At 48.1% G+C, this 19,310-nt stretch overlaps 1 protein-coding gene across 3 annotated transcripts in view; it reads left to right on the top strand.

Annotated features, from left to right (window-relative positions):
- COBL (cordon-bleu WH2 repeat protein) overlaps positions 1 to 18,876 on the top strand; it is a 307,991-nt gene extending 289,115 nt beyond the window's left edge. For all 3 annotated transcript variants that reach the window (XM_012496979.2, XM_030796417.1, XM_003275024.2), the window contains 5 exons: positions 4,207 to 4,304; positions 5,531 to 7,410; positions 8,492 to 8,611; positions 9,788 to 10,051; positions 17,511 to 18,876. In XM_012496979.2, coding sequence (XP_012352433.1) covers positions 4,207 to 4,304; positions 5,531 to 7,410; positions 8,492 to 8,611; positions 9,788 to 10,051; positions 17,511 to 17,528 — 2,380 coding nt within the window. In that variant the 3' untranslated portion in view covers positions 17,529 to 18,876. The remainder of the gene's footprint in view (positions 1 to 4,206; positions 4,305 to 5,530; positions 7,411 to 8,491; positions 8,612 to 9,787; positions 10,052 to 17,510) is intronic.
- The last annotated feature ends 434 nt before the right edge of the window (positions 18,877 to 19,310 follow it).

Here is a 19,310-nt window from a genome sequence, read left to right on the forward strand (position 1 = left end):
CACACACGCGGCTGGGTGGATCAGTCAGCCTGCCACCCTCCGACCACCCCAAGAGGCTGGGCCCAAGGACGCAGGTCCACTTCCTGGGCAGACTCTGGTTTGAAACTTGCCAGTGCTAAGCTGTGTCCCTCATATTGCATGCCCCAGTAGCCTAAACATTCACATTCCCTGCAGAGTCCCCAACTCCATGTGAGAAAATAACTCTGCAATACTTATTCAACACATGCAGCCTGATATCAAAATGTCTTCCCTGTGTTTGTTTGCATTTTATTTTCTTGGTCTTAAGCCAGAACAAACTGTCAATAAGGAACATGTCTAAAGATTGGGGTATGTGTTGGTGGGGGGGAAGGAAGCCCGGGAGAAAAACATCTGGGCAGGTTTACTTTAAGCTAACAGAGGCTGATGTTTCTTGCTGACTGCTAACTCTTCAGGGGCACATACCTAGGGCTCCCCTGCTAAGCCCACAGGGAGCTGGCCTCCAAGCCCAGTGACTAAGGGCATAAATCTGGTGGTTTTGCAAAGAGAGAGGAATGTTTATAATCCATTAGTAACCCTTTGGAGAGAAGTAGATGGGAGTTAGTAAGGAAGGAAAATACTGCTGTCTCTCCCTCCTGCTTTCTTACACTGGAAAGTAAAATCACTACATTGTCATTGGCTCTGGCTTTTGCTAGATAATCCATTCATACATGCTCAGAGCACAGCTGCCCTGTTTTGCATCAAGAGAAGAGCAGGCTGCTCCTCTTTCCTCTCTCAGAGACGCCAGGAGCCTGGCAGCTTCAGGAGAAACACCAAACAAGGTCCTGGGCTGCGTGGTGGCCAGACCTTCCCTCACTCCACGGTGCACACAGGCTGGGAGCTCCTAGCTCATGCCCACTCTTTCTTTCAGGGCAAGCAGAGCCCCAAGGAGCCAGCCCCACACTGAAGTGTCGGGGAGCAAAGCTGGGGCAGAGGTGGGATGCAGAGGTACCAGCATTGCCTGGAACCAAGCAGCAGCATCCGGGGCAACCTCTAGAGTGTCAAGTGAGGCCAGTGGTGGGAGGGAGCTGGACAGGAAAGAACACAGGGATGAAGGACTAGGGCTGAGCACAGGGTCCCCAGACTCCAGAAAGGCAGCTGTAACTGGTGGATAGGGGAGAATCCAGCTCAGAAGCAGCCCCAAGCGCCTGGAGCCGGGCTCCTGCTGTTTCTAGAGGGCAGGGAGCCTGGAGCCTGGGAGGAGGAAGGTGTTGAAGGGCTGAGACTCTTCAGACCTTGTACAGCCTCTCTCTTACAGTTTCAGGCTGACAGCCACACACTAGGATTGCTAGGCACTCAGTAACAAAATAAAGTGCTTACTGTGTGCAGTGTAAGAAGAATGCAAATTCCTTTGCAGGAAAGAATCACTAAAGGACAAAATTATCCTTTTAAATTTTGCTGGCTAAAAATTTGCTCTGTCACCCAAGCTGCTTTGAACTCAACCAAGCACAGTTCTAAAGAAAAAGGGTAAAATATTCATCCTAATTCATCCTTTTCCTTAAGTCATGCTGGTTGGTTTCTTGTTAGATTTCTGTCTCTGCCTTGTCCAAAGGTATTTGCTATTTTTAAATCATCACAGTGTTTCTATATATGTGTGTGCTGATTTCTTCACATAACATGCTAACATAAGCATGGATCTGTGTTTCTACATACACTTAATGATCATCATATTAACTGATTTTAATGCCCTTTGAAAGATGTATGTAGTAATTTAGGTAACTGCCTAGTGCTGGACATTCTAGAATTCTTGCATGAACATTGTTGTATTTATATTTTTCCTTCTGTTGGGTTTCCTTAAAGCAGATTATTAAAAAAGAGATTAATGGGCCAAAGTTCTTACAAAGATAAAGTGATTTTTGTTTGTGTGTTTTTTATATGTATTTCCACATTGCTTTCCAGTTAAAACCTGTAGCAACAAGTATGGGTCTCTCAGATTCATCACATCTTCATCAGCTTGGGGTGGGTTTTTGTTTTGTTTTGTTTTGCTATTTTGCAAAATGGTAGAATCAGTGGAGTTTTTATCTTATGTTTTTTTTTAAATTCTTATTGATATAATTATGTTCCATGTCTCATAGTGACGTGATCAAGCATACTTTAAAATAAAGGCAAATACTTTGAAGTAAAAGTATGTCTGTAATTTTGTTTGGCTGGGCTTTAAGCATCCTAAACTAAGAGCAAGCATTTAAAAAGTTTTCATCTTTCCAAGTATTTAAATCTGTTTTCCATTTCAGATTGCTCTTTTATATGGCAATTTCCATTTTTCTCTGCCATATATTTTATTAAAAATTTAAATGTATTTAAACCATCTCATTCCATGAAAGAGAAAAGCACAACTTTAGTAAAGTGCATTCAAATAATTAAAGTCCGTGGCAAAAGCAATAGGGAAGACAGTCATGCACCTCTTGTGGTCCTTATTAATGGGTCCACATGCACACACATCTCCAACCAGCCCCCTTTGTGTAGCTTGTCAGAGGACATTAGCTGAGACTAATCTGGAAGCCACTTCCTGGCTCCCAAATGGACATAGTCACCAAATAAGAAAGACTCATTTATCAGAATAAAAACTTTGCTACGTGAGGATTGTGCAAAGCTTATTTCATGCATCATTATCTGGGCCTGATTAGCAATGATGGAAATTGGTCCTCAATTTTTAACAATCAGCGGAAAACAAACCTTCAGCTTTCACTGAAGATAGACAATTGCCATAGACATGTCTCTGTGTTTTCTGCACAATAGGAAAATAGAGGCAAGAGCCCTTGCAAAGACAGTTTTTAAATTGTTTTGGCAGCAGTTGTCTCACAGATGCCATTGTCCCTGTGACGCAAATAAACCCAGATCCTGCTCTCTGAGCAGACGGGTTGACATCTTCCTGGCTGCCCCGTGCCACAGGGGCCACATTATTATGTGTTGTGGCCCCAGATGCAGCTGGTCCTTCGTGGGCTTTGGGGGCGGGCAGGCCTGGTTCTGGATGCCAGTGTGACCTGGGCAGCTCTGTAGTCTCTCTGTACATAGTTTCATCTCTGTACAACAGTGACAACAACACTACCTGCCTGAAAAACTGTGAGGGTTATAATAAGATAATTTATGCAAAAGAGCTCTGTTCGGGGGCTGGCACAAAGGCATGCAGACAGGCCTCACACTTCCAGGAGTTTCCTCCTGTTAAGTCTGAGAGGAGGCCCTTGGGAAGGGCTTGCGGAGTCAAGGGTGGAGCAGTTATTCCTGTTACTGTTTCTGTGAGGTTTTTTTGGCCATCCTCATTGTCTTTATGTCCCAGTTCAAGATCCTAGGGAGTACAGCTCTTCAAGTGGCATTATCAGGCCCTCAAGCCCTGCCCCTGCCAGTGGCATTATCAGGCTCCCTGTCACCCACCAAGGGTAGGAATTAAGCCAAAGTAAACACAGAGTCTGTAAAAGTCATTTATAGTAGAGGAGTGAAATTTCTCATTTTCTGAGTCTGGCAGGGTGGGCCACTGCTAGGGTGGACACAGATGGAGGCTGGGCTTATGAAGTTGGTGGGACTTCTGGGAACACTCCCCCATGCAGCCCTGCACAACCCTCTCCACGGGCCTCCTAACAGCAGGCAGATCCTGCACCAGAGGTATGTAGGCTTTATCACTGAGACCTTGAACGGCGCTGCACTCAAATCCCCAAGTGCCAAGGAACAGCCAGGCTGTGCAGGGTTGAGGTGAGGTGGACCAGCCCCCAGCCACGTGCACATGCTTGGCCTCCAGATGGCTTCACTCCTTCTTGCCAGGTGCCAGGTTCAGGGGACTGCTGTAGTGCAAGGCAGAGATGCAAGCAAATCCTGGATCACGTGAACCGTCTTTCGTGCAGTGGAATTAAAACTTTGACTTCAGTCTGCAGAGTGAATGAAAGCTGTGTGTAGTTTGGTTACTGTAACACTTTGGGGCCCCACACACACCATATATCACATGTCCACCACATACAAGACATGTACTCCACACATGCACACACGCTACATGCATCCCACACACACCTTTGTGCACACACGGGACACACACACCCATGAGCAATCTGTGTCTCTGTAGTTCTGAGGACAACAGCAGTACAGTGAGTATGCGACTGCTTGAATTCGAGTATGAGCTGTTCTATCCTCAGATATTCCTGGAAAGGAGTACATTAAATCAATAGTAAGAGAAATGAGTGCTGCTTTCTCTTTGGTCTTCCCTAGAACTGAAAAAGCTGCCACAGCCTCAAATGATGAAGAAGACCTATTAATTGCTGGAGAGTTCCATAAAACCCTTGCAGAACTTGACGAAGACCTGGAAGGTAAGAACCACCTGATCTGCTATTCTGATATTATGCTGCATGAAAGTAGGTGCCAACGGTAACTTCCTCTGAGCATACTTTGATGTATCTGTGTGAGGAAACGGCCTTCAGAAGGAATTCCAGGTCAGTTTGGTGAAAGCCTGGATGTGAGGCACACACAGTTTTCCGGTAGACTGCTTTTTATCTGGGCTGCCAAGCAGTACCTGGAAACATCCAGACAGCTGCTTACAGTGTGCTCTGAATAATACTAATTTGGTGCATTAAAAAGTATGCCACACATGTTAAAGAATAAAAAGGGTGGCGCAGAAAATAAACAGATTTCCTCATTAAGACTTCTCTTAATTTGTTAATATATGGCATATCTCTTAATGAGAAATACTCAGCCTTTTGACCACAATGAAGCCTTATAATGGAGCATCTCATGGCACTGCTATTATATTGATATATTTTGGGGAAATAATACTGGAAGGCCAAAGCAGATGGCAAATAATTGCTGTAAACAGCTAGGGAATCTTTCAAACAAAGCAGCTATGTTATTTTCTGCACTGCACATGTTGAAAATAAACTAAAAATTAGATATTTATCATGCCTTAAAAAGAGAGAGAGAAGATAACAGACTGCAAAACTGACGAGTAGTTTTTGTCTGACTCACTTTTCAGTTTCCTGTCCTGAGAATGTATAGTTGACAGACCTAAAAATTTGAATCAGCCATAGTGTGTCCCGCAGGTTCTGACCCCATGACCATTGCATCATTTGGTACTTGGAAGAGCCACGGTAATTCTGAGATACTCAGGATTTAGTCATCTGCTTCCTTAAGAAGTTAAAGCTAGAGCCGGTGGTCCTCTGGATTTTGTTGTGCTTCTAGTGGACATGAGAAACATGGAGGTCAAAACCCAAAACTCACTTTCCTGTTTCTGTGTTGAGACAGTTTTTCCAGAGGCTTGGATCTAGAAATCAATTTTTTAAGTGAAGGATGTTGGCAGCACGTTGTAACTGAATACCTTGCCTTGAAACAGCATGGATCTGCAAACAGCTGTGTTGAGTAACAGAAAGTTGAGATTCTGGCCCCAGGCATATTATGTAGATTACAAACCCAAATAACATTTTAAAACGTATGTAAATAATGTATTCAAAAGTAACCTCAGGGAAATCAAAGTCATGGCTGCAATTACACTAAGTAATTGGTGTGGGAAACATCTGTGATTTGTGTTTGTCCCTCTTTGCAGAAATGGAAGACAGCTATGAAACAGACACCAGCTCCCTCACCAGCTCCATCCATGGTGCATCCAACCACTGCCCACAGGATGCCATGATCCCTCACGGCGACACAGATGCAATCCCAGTAACCTTCATAGGGGAAGTTTCAGATGATCCTGTGGATTTGGGGTTGTTTTCCAATAGAAACAACAACGCTGGGTCTTTCGACTCGGAGGGTGTAGCCAGCAGGAGAGCCTCCCTGGCGCCACTTCAGGCTGAGCACAGCCAGCCCCATGAAAAGACAAGGGAGGAAGTACCTGCCCTGCACCCCGCTTCCCATGACATCGGAAAAGGAATCCGTGTGGCCTTATCCAACATCTCTAAAGATGGGAATCTAATGGAAACGGCACCCAGGGTGACTTCTTTTGCTTCGAATCTTCACGCAGACAACCTAAATGCAAAAGTGAAAGACAAAGTGCATGGCTGTGCTGACGGGGAGAGGACTCGGGCCACAGAGAGAGTGAATTCCCAACCGGTGAATGAAAAGGAGAGCAATGATAAAAACACTGCCTTGGCACCAACATCATGGCACCAACGAGGCCAAAACCCAGGGAAAAGCTACAGACTTAAGCATGGCCTCACAACATATAAAATCATTCCTCCGAAGTCAGAGATGCGATGTTACGACAGAGACGTGTCCCTCTCCACCGGAGCCATTAAGATTGATGAGCTGGGGAACTTGGTGAGTCCTCATGCCACCGGCATCAGGATCATTTCCCTGTCTTCGTCTGTGCCTGAAGCAGAATCTCAGCCCATTGGGAAAGTCAAAGAGTTCTGGAGGTGCAACTCTGTGGAAAAACACCTGGGCCGGCCCTCAGAGAGCTCTGCCAGGGGACCCCCCTCCACCCGTGTGCCCACCCAGATGCAGCATCCAGAGAGCAGACTCCAAGCAGACCCCAAGCCAATATCGCCCCAGCAGCAGTCTGCCCAACATGAGGGCCGGAACCCCCTAGAGGAGGGGAGAAGCCAGCCCCCCACCATGGGCATGGGTCACGTGAAGGTGCCAGCAGCTCACACCACTGAAGTCACATTTCTCAAGCCTCAGAGAAGAACGTCCAGCCAGTATGTGGCCTCTGCCATTGCCAAGCGCATAGGAGCCACAAAAGTCCATGCTGACGTGGTGAGGGCACACGGTCATGCCGAGAAGGGTTATGCAGGCAGGGCGCCAGTGCTGGCTGCACCACCTGTCACTGTCAAAGATGACAGGACATCCAGCCCACACTCAGAGACACAAGGATGGAAGGATGGTGCTCAGCGGCCCTGTGTCACCCCTCCCAACAACCACGGGGAAGATTTGGCAGTGGGATCACCTCCTAGGGGGGAGGTCATTGGCCCACACAGGAAGTTGTCTACTCAGGACGGACCTGCTGCTATCCACAGAAGCTCCTGTTTCTCACTGGTTCAGTCTTCCCAGAGGGATCGTGTTTCTGTGGGACAGAGCTGTGGTTTCAGTGGAAAGCAAAGCACAAGTAGCCAGGAGGCCAGCTCAGCATCTGAGCCCAGACGCACACCTGATGGTACAGACCCACCCCCTCCGCACACATCTGACACTCAGGCCTGCAGCAGGGAGCTGGTCAGTGGCTCTTTGCGCGCCCCGGGCTGCAGTGAGCCTTCCCACCCTCCAGGAGGGTCTGGCACAGAAAGCCACACTCTCTTAGAAAGAGAGGAAAAGCCCAATGTGTTCTCTACAGATGGAAATGAAACAGACAGTATTTGGCCACCCAGCATTTTTGGGCCGAAGAAAAAATTCAAACCCGTTGTCCAGAGACCAGTCCCAAAAGACACATCCCTGCACTCTGCCCTGATGGAAGCCATCCACTCTGCGGGAGGGAAGGACAGGCTACGCAAGGTGAGGATGGCGGCTTCCGGGGCAGGCTGCAGAGAGGTCCTGGGCAGGCCTTCCACACCTGCCCACTTCAGTACACTGGTCTCAGAGTCTCAGAATAAAGCGGAGGAGAGAGAGAGAGAGACGGGGTTAGGATAACAGTGATGCTTACCACACAGGTTTCATTTTAACTAGAATTCCCATCATACTGCCTCCAGATATTTGTACTGAACTACTAAAGGGACAAAATGGATGGGTGTGAGGCTAGTCCACACTGACTTCAGGCCCCTGGCTGCCCTGTGGGAAAGGTAACAGCCAGTGATGTCCATCCACAGGGCCAGAGGAATGGAGAGGCCAGGGGCAGGACCATCCATATGGTCATCCTTGAACAATGGAGCGGGGGAGAAAATTCAGGCAGGGCCACTTCTTTCCCATATGCATTTGTAGCAGCAGCGAACTGTCGTTCTTCAGTAACACAGGAGTAATTTTAGGACACGCCTTGTCCATTGTCTAGGCACTTAACACACCACAAGTATTATCTCATTTGCATGCTACACCAATGCTGATAATGAGGAGATATTTCTTCCATTTTGCAGATGAGGAAACTGAAGCACAGTGAGGCCAAGGTGCCTAGTCCAAGGTCAGGCACTAGCTAGTGGGGGCCATGGATTCTCTTCTGGGTCTGCAAGATGTAAACACACACATCAGCTCTGGAACACTAGGATGAATAGCAGGAATGGTCTGCCATTAAGAGGCAGTTGTTTGAAACTACCCCAGATACGCAGCCTTTGATTCTTATGTGTGCCTTCTCATAGACAGGAGTGTAAAACTGACTCTGTAGGCCTCAGCTGACATGAGTGGATTTTCTTTCTTTTTTTTTTTTTTTCCTGAGACGGAGTCTCACTCTGTGGCCCAGGCCACAATCTTGGCTCACTGCAACCTCTGCCTCCCGGGTTCAAACAATTCTGCCTCAGCCTCCCGAGTAGATGGGATTACAGGCATGAGCCACCGTGCCTGGACCGTGAGTGGGTTTTCTCATGAGCTGCTTTACAGTTCGCATTTCTCCATGTTCTCAGTGAAATATGTGACACTGTTAATATTCTAGATGGCAGAACACACCGGGGAGGGCAGGCCAGCGAAACTGTCCTGCGCGGAGGCAGAGGGCGAGCGATCTGCACTGCTGGCAGCTATCCGCGGGCACAGCGGCACCTGCAGCCTGAGGAAGGTAAGAGGTGAAGGGCCTTCCATGGCGCCAGGAGCTCAAACCCACTCACCCCTTCTTCCCAGGCACCTGGGTGGTGGCTGCAGAAGCTTCTGTTCTTCCGATTGGATGGTGAACCATCTGTTTTGAGAGTGGCCATCCCAGCCTGCGTGAGACACTGGGGTGGACACCCTGCTCCAAGAGCCTGGGGCAGCCATGGCAAGGGGCAGCAAGAGCTTCCAGACACTCTCTTAGCCTTTCTTTGCTGAGCACAATTCCTTCCTGTGCCTAGAACTGAGCACTTTTCCAAATTCACTTGGACACCTGGTGTGGTTTCCAGGCTTCACTAACTGGACAACCAGGACTGAAGCCACTGCACACCTGGAAAAAAGTTGTTGCATGAATATAGCGCTGGTTTTTGCACATCCTTGGGAGCCAGTATTGACTTGATTTTAGGGCAGAATGGTCTCATCTTAGTTTCCACGCACAGAAATTGAGGAACAGTGTGACTTGTACATTACTCATTAGGTTCTGAGTGCATGTCTTGCCCCCAATAATGGGTTTGATATATGTGTCCAGCCTCTATGTCTATTCTTATATGCCAAGAAAAGTCATGAGGTGAGAGAGTTCTCAGTAAGGCAGGACTGCCAACTTCTGGTCTCTGGGATCAGTTGCTTGGCTGCCAACAGAGCATGGGGGCAGATGTCTCGGCCATGGAGTGGACAAACTTCCTGGGCTTATTGCAAAAGAACTGTCTCAGGTCCAAGGGTAAGATAATCAGCTGTGTGCTGCTCTCTCAGAACCTTTGGGGACAGTGTCACTCCCTTAGTCTGTTTGGGCTGCTATACCAGAATCCAACAGACTGGGTGGCTTATAAATGACAGAATTTTATTGCTCACAGTTCTGGGTACTCAAAGTCTAAGATCAAGGCACCAGCAGATTCAGTATCTTGTGAGGGCCCACATTCTGGTTCATAGACAGTGCCTTCTCTCTGCGTCCTCATATAGTAGCAGGGGTGAGAGAGCTCCCTAGAGCCTTTTTTGTGTAAGAGCGCTAATCCCATTCATGAGGTCTCCACCTCATGACCTAGTCACCCCCAATCCTCATCTCCTCACACCACTACCTTGGGCGTTGGGATTTCACAGCTGAATTTTGGGAGCTATTCACTCTATAGCAGTCATTTAATCATCTCATTGCCAGGTGGCATCTTCTGCCTCTGAGGAGCTCCAGAGCTTCCGAGATGCCGCACTCTCTGCACAGGGCTTGGAATGTCCTCTGCTAGAAGACCTTGGCCTTCCGCCCCCACCAGCCGTTCCCCCACCACCCCCTCCACCCTCCCAGGCTCTCTCTGCACCAAGGACGGCCTCCAGGTTCAGCACGGGCACCCTCAGCAACACCGCAGACGCAAGGCAAGCCTTGATGGACGCCATCCGCTCCGGCACAGGGGCTGCGAGACTGAGAAAGGTGACGGCGACTGTGTGTGTGCATTTCTATGGGGCCAGAGGGACGGAGGTGCAGCGCAGATCCAGGAACACACTTGCCTTGGGCAGGAGCTGCGAGGCGGTCACGTGGGAGTGGGGTGGGAGAGAGCCGGCATCACTGTGTCACTCACATGTACTGACCAGAGTGGCAGATGAAGGCTCCAGTCCGCAGGTAAGAAAGCCTCCGCATGGTAGGTGCCGGCTCCAGTCCTCAGCTCCTTGGTGACGGTGACAGGTGGAATCTAAACCCAACTGTAACCCAAGCTCAGTCCCACCCTAACCCACAGTTTCTTCTGGTCCACGGAGAGGATGGAAGATCATCCATTTGGGGCCCCACAGAGCACACATCACAAACTCATGGCCCTCAGCTGGCACGGAAGCCGCCAGCCTTATTCGTTCATTCATTCATTCATTCATTCACTCGTACATGCTTGCGTTCCAGCCTAATGTTGGACAGTTACAGAATCTGAAGTCCCTTGGGCAGAGCATGCACTTTCTGGATCTCCCTGGCTTCTCGCAGTTTGGTCTTGTACTGGTCTGCACATTACTGCCCAGGTGGCCCCTGCAATGGAATTCCCAGATTAAAGGGCTGCTTGGGCCAGATGGCTTCTGAGACCTATTTCAATTCTGACATGATTCAGTAAATGGATTGACCCTCTGTCCCTGCCCATTCCTAGTGGGTGTGGGGAGTTAGGCTAATAATTGGGAGGTTGGAAAAAGATTTTATTTTATTATTTTATTTATTTATTTATTTGAGATGGAGTCTCGCTTTGTTGCCCAGGTTGGAGTGCAGTAATGCAATCTCAGCTCACTGCAAGCTCCGCCTCCCGGGTTCATGCCATTCTCCTGCCTCAGCCTCCCGAGTACCTGGGACTACAGGCGCCTGCCACCACGCCCGGCCAATTTTTTGTGGTTTTAGTAGAGATGGGGTTTCACCGTGTTAGCCAGGATGGTCTCGATCTCCTGACCTCATGATCCGTCCGCCTTGGCCTCCCAAAGTGCTGGGATTACAGGCGTGAGCCACCGCGCCCGGCAAAGATTTTATTTTCTGAGTGATTATTTCCAGATCCTAAGCTTATGTTTTCACTTGTACCCAAGTGTTCGGTGCTAAAGATTATCCTCACTTTCTATATAAAGTGGGCCAGGCTCAGAGGAGTGAGTCGCTTGGCTTGGTCACACAGGGCCTGGACTTAGACACAGATCAGTTTGGGCACAAGAAGTGCTCATCCCCAGGTCACAAGCTGTGTGCTCCATAGAGAGCAGGTAACCCAGGAGACACTGAGTAAGCCACTCTCACGTAGGACTGCTGGCACAGTGGAGACGGGAGACAGCTCTCCAGATCTCCCACTCAGAAGCCTCGGGGCACTGAGAATGGAGGAGGCCCCACACCCCGCAGGCAACCTTGCTGTGAAAGGCACTGCCTTGAGGGATGGGTCCCTGTGGACACCCAGAGGTCACAACTTTGTTTCCTTGTGCAAGAACAGCCTGAGCACCCACTGATTCGGTGGCTCTCTGAGCTCCCCAGGGGCCATTTGTGATGGCTGTTGGGTCAGCTCCCCAGAGTTTGTCCCAGTGTGAGGGTGAGGCATTCATAGCTGTGTGATGTGGCCCTGAGACATCAGCCAGCAAAGATGCTAGCCAGTCATCATTGAATGCACAGCCCACCCATGGATGCTGGGGAGAAAAATCTCCTTACCCAGATGGCAAGGGATGTGGCAAGTTTTATGCCATCTCCTCAGGATAGGGGGCAATTAAAAATTACTTAAGGCTCTTTGGTTTTCTTTATGCTTTTTTATTCCTGTGGAATTTATGTGTTGATGAATGTATGTACTTAGTAAAATGAGGGAAAAGTGAAGAAATTGGGGTGAATGGCTAAATAGGGGTCATAAAAATGAGCACAAATTCTGTTGAAGATGGCTCTTGAAGTGCAGCTCCGAGGCATCCTGTCTGCCCCACTCACATGACAGCCACCGATTTCAAGGGCTGATCATCGGAAGGCTCTCTGGAGGAGTCTGAAGCAGTGCGATTGGGATCAGCTCTGTCACTCTACTGATCCCAGGGTACGTTTCTGAGCTTCTAAAGCTGTTTCTCAATGTAGGTCCTTAGGACATCTGCATCTTGAATCATATTTTTCAGCCTACGAATCTGCAATTTTCCATTGCTTTCCAAGCGACTTTACATTAAGGTTGGAGACAATTGTCTATCTCATTTGAGCCTTTCATGCATTTTGAATTGCACTGACTGGGATCCTGTGAAGGCCATGACCACACTCTGTACTCACTGCTTTATAAAAGTCATCTCAGTGACTTGTTTCTGCATCTTTTTCTTTTACCCTCTCCATCTTGTGCAGAGTCATGAAGGGCCTGGGGCCCAGAGATGCTGAAAGCTGGCCCAAGGTCCACAACCAGCAAGCGGAGGAGATAATAACACTAGGACTTTCGACTTCTGAGAATGCATTCCTCTGCCTTACAGAAAGGAGAAAAAAAAAAAAAAAAGTTTTGGACTAGCCCAAAAGAACAGAGGAAGTTGTGCTGTGAGAAAGAAAGCGGGGAGAAATGCACAGGCCATGGAGAGAGAGAGGCCGGGCCTGGATGAAGCCGTGGGCGTTGGTGCCGTTCGAGGCCCAGGCATGCTTGGAGGAAAGGTCACCGCGGCTGTGAAGTGCTGGCCAGGGCGGGAGCCGGGCTTGTGTTTCTCGCACAGTCTCAGCCATCTGTCAGCTGCTTCAAAGGGCATTCAAAAGTCCAGGTTTTGATTGTTTCTTGGATTAGTCTGAGTCGTGTGGCCTGCCTTATCCACCCTGGAAAGTTCTAGGCAATTAATATTTATGTGGCATTTCTGAGGTTTTGATGCCCCAAGCCGTTTACAAGATGCTCCTGGGCTGAAAGCTGGGCCCTGAGTTCCTTGGCTGAGTCCCACGTTGGAAACCACGTTCCCCTTAGTCTCATTATCACTATCATTCCCGGTGATCCCAGAGCCTTCCTACACTTGATGCTTTATCACAGAACCACAAAAAATCTGCTGAAGAAAGCCTGCCCTAGGAGGGCAGGAATTGGGTGATCGACCTGCCCTCCTGGCCTCTGTTCAGCATTCATCAGAGAGACTCAGGTGCAGGGGGCCAAGGTGGCCTCACCTGGACCAATGGTTCATTCTCTTGAAGACATTGACCAACTGCATTTCCTAGAAGTTTGCCCTGTCTACTCATTTGTGTTGAGAGTAGACCTGTGGTCACAGGAAACATTTGCGATTCAGGAAATGAATTACAATTTTTCTAATAAGCCTGGTTACATGGCACTTTTCTGCTATGCATGGATCCTGGAGGTTATATTGTCTTCGTAGCAAATACACTTTGATGTATATTATGGCATGCGAACATCAAATTATATGGACTTTGCCTCTTATGATTTAGTTTTATTTCACCTTTTGGACTTTTAAAGCTATGCTGGCTGGGCATAGTGGCTCACACCTGTAATCCCAGCACTTTGGGAGGCTGAGGCAAGAGGATTGCTTGAGGCCAGGAGTTTGAGACCAGTCTGGGCAACATAACAAGACTCCCATCTCTACAAAATACAGAAATGAGCCAGGTGTGGTGGCATGGGCCTGTAGTCCCAGCTCTTTGGGAGGGGAAGGTAGGAGGATTGTTTGAGCTCAGGAGTTCAAGGCTGCCGTGAGCTATGATCATACCACTGAGCTTGCATCAGCCTGGGTGACAAAGCAAGATCCTTTCTCTTTAAAAAATAATAAATGAATTTTTTTTTAAAAAGTAAAATGTTAAAAGCTATGCTAACCTTGAGGAAAATACAATAAATTCAGGGGCTCCCAGTGTGTGCAGTGTTGATTGGTTCTCCATAGGTTGTCAGTAGATGTAGAGTTTCCTGGGTCTTCTTTTGGGTGTTCAGCGACGGCTCCAGTACAGCACTGGTGGGAGCACATCCTGGAATGGAGGAGTGTCCCTGGCTTTCCCAGCAAGGCAGTGCATGAATCTGCAGGCTCTCCTCCTCCCCTTAGCAGTGCAGCCTCCTCCTTTCAATGAGGGTGCCCAGCTATGCTGGGAAGGTTTTCTGGGACAGTCACAGGCAAATTGGGTGATTGGTCACCCAACCTGTAATACACAAGTTTCACATTGGCAGTAAGCTGCCCATGATCAAATGCAAAAGGATAAATTTGATGTAGGAGGAATAATTACCTTAACAGTGACTTTGCCATTTTTCAAGGCAATTGAAATTACATTTGCCTTCACGGTGTGAATCCAGTGATGTCTCTGCCTCTGTATTTGTGGCTGCCAGAGAAACTTCCAGCTGTGTTTCTCCTCCAGCTCCAAATAGGAGCATTTGCAGCTCGGCTGCATGTGCACCCACTTCCTCAGTGGAACACCCACTCCTCCTGAAGGCAGTGTTCAGATCTGCCCCCACCCCACACTCAGTGCTTGCTTCCGCTCAGCCCTGTGTTCATATTAAAAGCAAAGCTGTATGCGTCTGAGTGTCTTTGTCGATCTGTTTTAAATGCATTATTTCAGAAGGCCTGGAATGTACAACAAGTACCCTCCTAATCCATGTGTATATTTAAAACATTCACGTCTAGTGCTTCATTCCACAAGCATTTCCGGAGAACCTACCAGGGTCCAGGCACTGTCGGAGCTGCTTGTGATAGACGAAAGAAGCTTCGTCTGTGCCCTCAGGAGCTCTCAGCCAGAGGAAGGGGGTGGGGGCGAGGAGTCTGCTGTTGACCTTAGGAACTTTTCAAAAGAAGCTGGGACAGGCTAATCCCGATGACTTGTGGATCTTTCCTCCCAGGAGGGCAGCAGGGCAAGCATCTACCCCGACACCTTCCTGGAAGTCAAGGTCGTAGCTCCCCTTTGACAGGTGCGAAAATGGGGCATAGACATCATAAGTGACTTCTCCCAGCCCTTCTGTAGGTCCTGCTGCTGCTGGGTCCAGACGCCTTATCAGCTCCTAGCCGCTTTGGGAAACGTCCCATTGAACTGAGTTCCAGTCTCTTGTCTGGGCCCTCAGGTGCCTGTTTTCCCACGGCAGGAATTGATGCGGGCCACACGCATCATGACACTTGGCCTTGACCACAGATCTTGTGAGAAATGATTAGACATGTGACAGTAACAGGAGGCCCCAAACCAAGAAAGAGAAAAAACACAGCAACTCTCCTTTCGTCTAAGCCCCAGGTCCTCACATGTGCATTAGAGAACTCCAAGTTGCTGTGACTAGGGAATAGCAATTTCTATCAGGACGTGAATGTGACCCACAATACAATTGCATCACCCCTGGGTTTGGTTGCTCGTAATGTAAACCTGTGGTGTGCTTTGGTGAATGTGAAATTGTTCTGAGGCCCAGGGGTCAGTTCTGTCTTTGCAGACTCTTTGCGTGTGACTGTTCTGCTTATTGCAGCTCTACTGAGTCAGCTGCCTCTTCTGCAGGTAGAACGGGGAGGAGCCTGTTGGGAGAAGCACAGCTACTGCAGTGACCCACCCTCAGGGCCAGCAAATGCTGTTCTCCACTCCTCCAGAGCTGTTCCCCACATTTGATCAGCTCATTCCTGACTCATCCCTTTGTTCTTTTATTAACCTCACGTCTTCAGAAGGCCTCCCTCAGTCTAGATTAGGTTCCCAATACAGCGTCACATAATTTTTCCTTCATAATGCAAACTACAGCTCTAATTTCTCTAGCAATTGGTGTGGCTTTTGTTGCATGCTTGCCTCCCCTTCCACATCACGAGTTCCATGAGTCTTGCCCATCATATCATGTGATGGAAGGGTAGACACGCTCCCTGGTGCCTCCTTGATAAGGACACCAATCCCTTCATGAGGTTCAACCCCCACGACCTCATCAAATTCCAGAGTCCCACCTCCTAGTACCACCATCTTGGAGATTGGGATTTTAGCATGTGAATTTGGGAGCACACAAGCATTCAGACCGTAGCACTCCCCCTATTGATAAGTGGGGCCCTCAGGAAACATCTGGCTAAGTGGAGCGCTGTGTTTGTACAAGTAGATCAGAGGTGTCTGATCTTTTGGCTTCCCTAGGCCACACTGGAAGACAAATTGTGTTGTACCACATATAAAAAACACTAACGATAGCTGGTGAGCTTAAAAAAAATTGCAAAAAAAAAAAAATATATATATATATATATATAAATTTTTTTTTTTTTTGAGATGGAGTTTCTCTTGTTGTCCAGGCTGGAGTGCAGTGGTGCGATCTCGGCTCACGCAACCTCCACCTCCCGGGTTCAAGCTATTCTCTTGCCTCGGCCTTCTGAGTAGCTGGCATTACAGGCATGTGCCATCACGCCCAGTTAATTTTTTATTTTTAGTAGAGATGGGATTTCTCCATGTTGGTCAGGCTGGTTTTGAACTCCCGACCTCAGGTGATCTGCCCACCTCGGCCTCCCAAAGTGCTGGGATTCCAGGTGTGAGCCACTATGCCCACCCTCATAATGTTTTAAGAAAGTTGACGAATTTGTATTGGGATACATTTAAAGTGGTCCCAGGCCATGGGTTGGACGGGCTTGAAGTAGATGTTAAATCCCTACCATGGGAGTTCAGGAAGAGGGCCCGAGGGAACCTAGAGAAGAGAGGGATATGGAGGAGCATTGGGAAAAGGGCAGGTGCTACCAGTGTCAGACAGACCCGGGTGGTGTCGATCCTCCCAGTTCTTCTGGGCCTTGGGGCTTCACTTCCTCATCTGTAAGATTGATACGAGGGATGCATGAGAGAGCGTGCACAGGGCAGGGTCTGCATCACCACCACCGTCACCATCACCATCACCACCGCCGTCATCACCACCACAATTACCACCACCATCACCACGATTACCATCACCACCGTTACCACTGCCACCACCACCACAATTAACCACCATCACCATATGGAAAGTACCTAGAATACTTGCTGTGTGCTTACCATGTGCCAGACACCATTTAAAGCGTGACATAAGTCCACTCATTAAAACATGAGCTTAACCAAACAAGCAATTTATTGTTGTCATTATTATGGGTATGTCTCCAATATAAAGATGAAGAAACTGAAGTTAGAGAGGGTAACTCGTACCACATCAAATGTTAATCAGTCACAATCTTCTCAGGCCCACCTGAGCAGAGGGCAAGGCCTCAGATGCATACCCACACAGCCCAAGAGGCAGTGTCCTCTGTCTGGACCAGGACCCCAGGGCCCACCTCCCAGTTTCCTTGACCTGGGGCTTCTGCATCCTGCTAGTCGTCCTTCCCTGGCAGCCTTTACGAGGAAACTGGAGCGTGAGAAGGTCTGTGAGGACAGCCCTGATCACAGCCTCCTTTCTGAAGGTCAAAGGAACTGGGAAGGGGGTTCCAGGAGTACTACTGCAAGAGTGGCTGTGCACAGAGCTCTCTAGCACTGGAAGATCTGCATCCTGCGCTTATTGACAGACACCAAATAACTCAATCTCTCTTCCCTGCAGGTGCCCTTGCTCGTGTGAATGAACAGAGGCCAGAGAATTGCAGAAACCCACCTGTAATACGCCCACAGGCGTCACTCAAGGAGTCTGCATAGCCAGGAACATCAATTTTTGGTGTTACTTTCTTGTCTACAGGCCAAAATGCGCACAGTTGATTTTCGGTGTATTCCTGTATAACGGCGTGAAAGGAAAGGAGAAGATGCTGCGTTGCTGTGCAGCTCGTGTGCCAAGGAAATGTGTTTTGCCTCTGAATATCTTAAGTTGCTAATAAATGATTCTTGTTGGCAGGTTAATGGGACTATAAATGCTGGAGCCCAGCACTCACACTTAATTATATTTATGGACAAAGTGAAAAGAATCATGCCTTAGACTGATTTTGGACCTTTGAGACTTTTACCACATACAGATGGATGAAACCACTTACTGATTTAAGATCTTTTGAATTTTAGAAAAAATATATGAATCAGATGGAACAATCTGAATGTGATATCCTCCATGATGCTGTGTGTTTTGGTAGTAAGAAAAAAAAAAAACATTGGGAGGCTTTTCAAAGGTGGCTTTGTTAGGTAGTAAAACTACTGGATTCTTCTTCCTCAAATATTTGGGGCTAACACTTCACAGAGGGTCACAGTCCATGATCTGACCAACTAAGCTTTTAAAAATCACCTGTTACCACCCAGAAAACAATCCTACGTGATCATGTGGCCAGGGCATGCTCGAGTCCTCCAAGGGTGGTGGGTGGCTGAGGTCACACCACCACTGGAGTGGATGGGCAGTGCCCCACAGGGACAGCCGTTCCCCAGGCTATGAAGTGACATAGGCCTCCCCCACGGTGCCTGTGTACGGAGCCTGGTGACTTCTCTAGGAGCTTTCGGGAATCCTGCAGAGGGTCAAGGAGCAGGGATGTTGGATGCCCACCTGTCACAGAGTTCAGATCAAAGTTGCGCTGAGAGCGTCACAATTTTGGTTCAGCCTTGACGCGTTTGCCCAACAGCTTGTTGGCTCCCTTTGTATGATATCGTGGTCTTCTCACATGGTGCCCAGTCACCAATATTTATAATGAGGTTTAACTACAGCAGTAGTTTTTCATATATATCTCTAAAACATTTTGTTATATTGAAAAATAATAGAAATCAAGATGTGTTGATGAAATAAAATGTGTATCTGAGTGAGAAAACAAGTATGGTGAGGTCACTTTAATGTTTCACAGCGATCTCAGATCTAGGCCTCAGGTAGGATGGAAGCTGTTCTGCATTCACTGATTAACGTTGCTAAACTCTTGGTGAGGCACGAGCTACCAGCCAATTGCTCTTCATCACAGCTATCTATTTGTCTTTTAGTGCCACAAATAAAAGAAAATTAAATCTTAGCTGTTGTGTGAATTTCATACTACAGTTGGTTTGGATACCCCTCTTCCAAAATGGAAAGGACAGATTCAGTTATTCAACCAACACACGTTTCTGGCTCCTTCCTGCACTCTTCCATTCCCTGGATTACATGCAGCTGACAAACAGGCAAAAATCCCCGTACTTGTGAAATTCATGTTATGTTACTATGGAGGAGACAGACCATAGATGTGATATAAGTTAGCAAAATATTGCATACATGTAGACGCTGATAAGTATAAAGAAGAAAAACCATCAGGAAAGGGGGATGAAGGAGATGGGGGGATGAAGAAAGGCCCAGTGAGAAGGTGACCATTGAGTAAAAACCTGAAGGAAGTGAGGGAGCAAACTCCAGATGGATGCATGACTGGCAGCAAGAAGAGCGAGTGCAAAAGCCCTGGGGCAGGACGCTGCCTGG

The sequence above is a fragment of the Nomascus leucogenys genome, chromosome 17, assembly GCF_006542625.1.
Source record: "Nomascus leucogenys isolate Asia chromosome 17, Asia_NLE_v1, whole genome shotgun sequence".
NCBI classification, from domain to species: Eukaryota; Metazoa; Chordata; class Mammalia; order Primates; family Hylobatidae; genus Nomascus; species Nomascus leucogenys.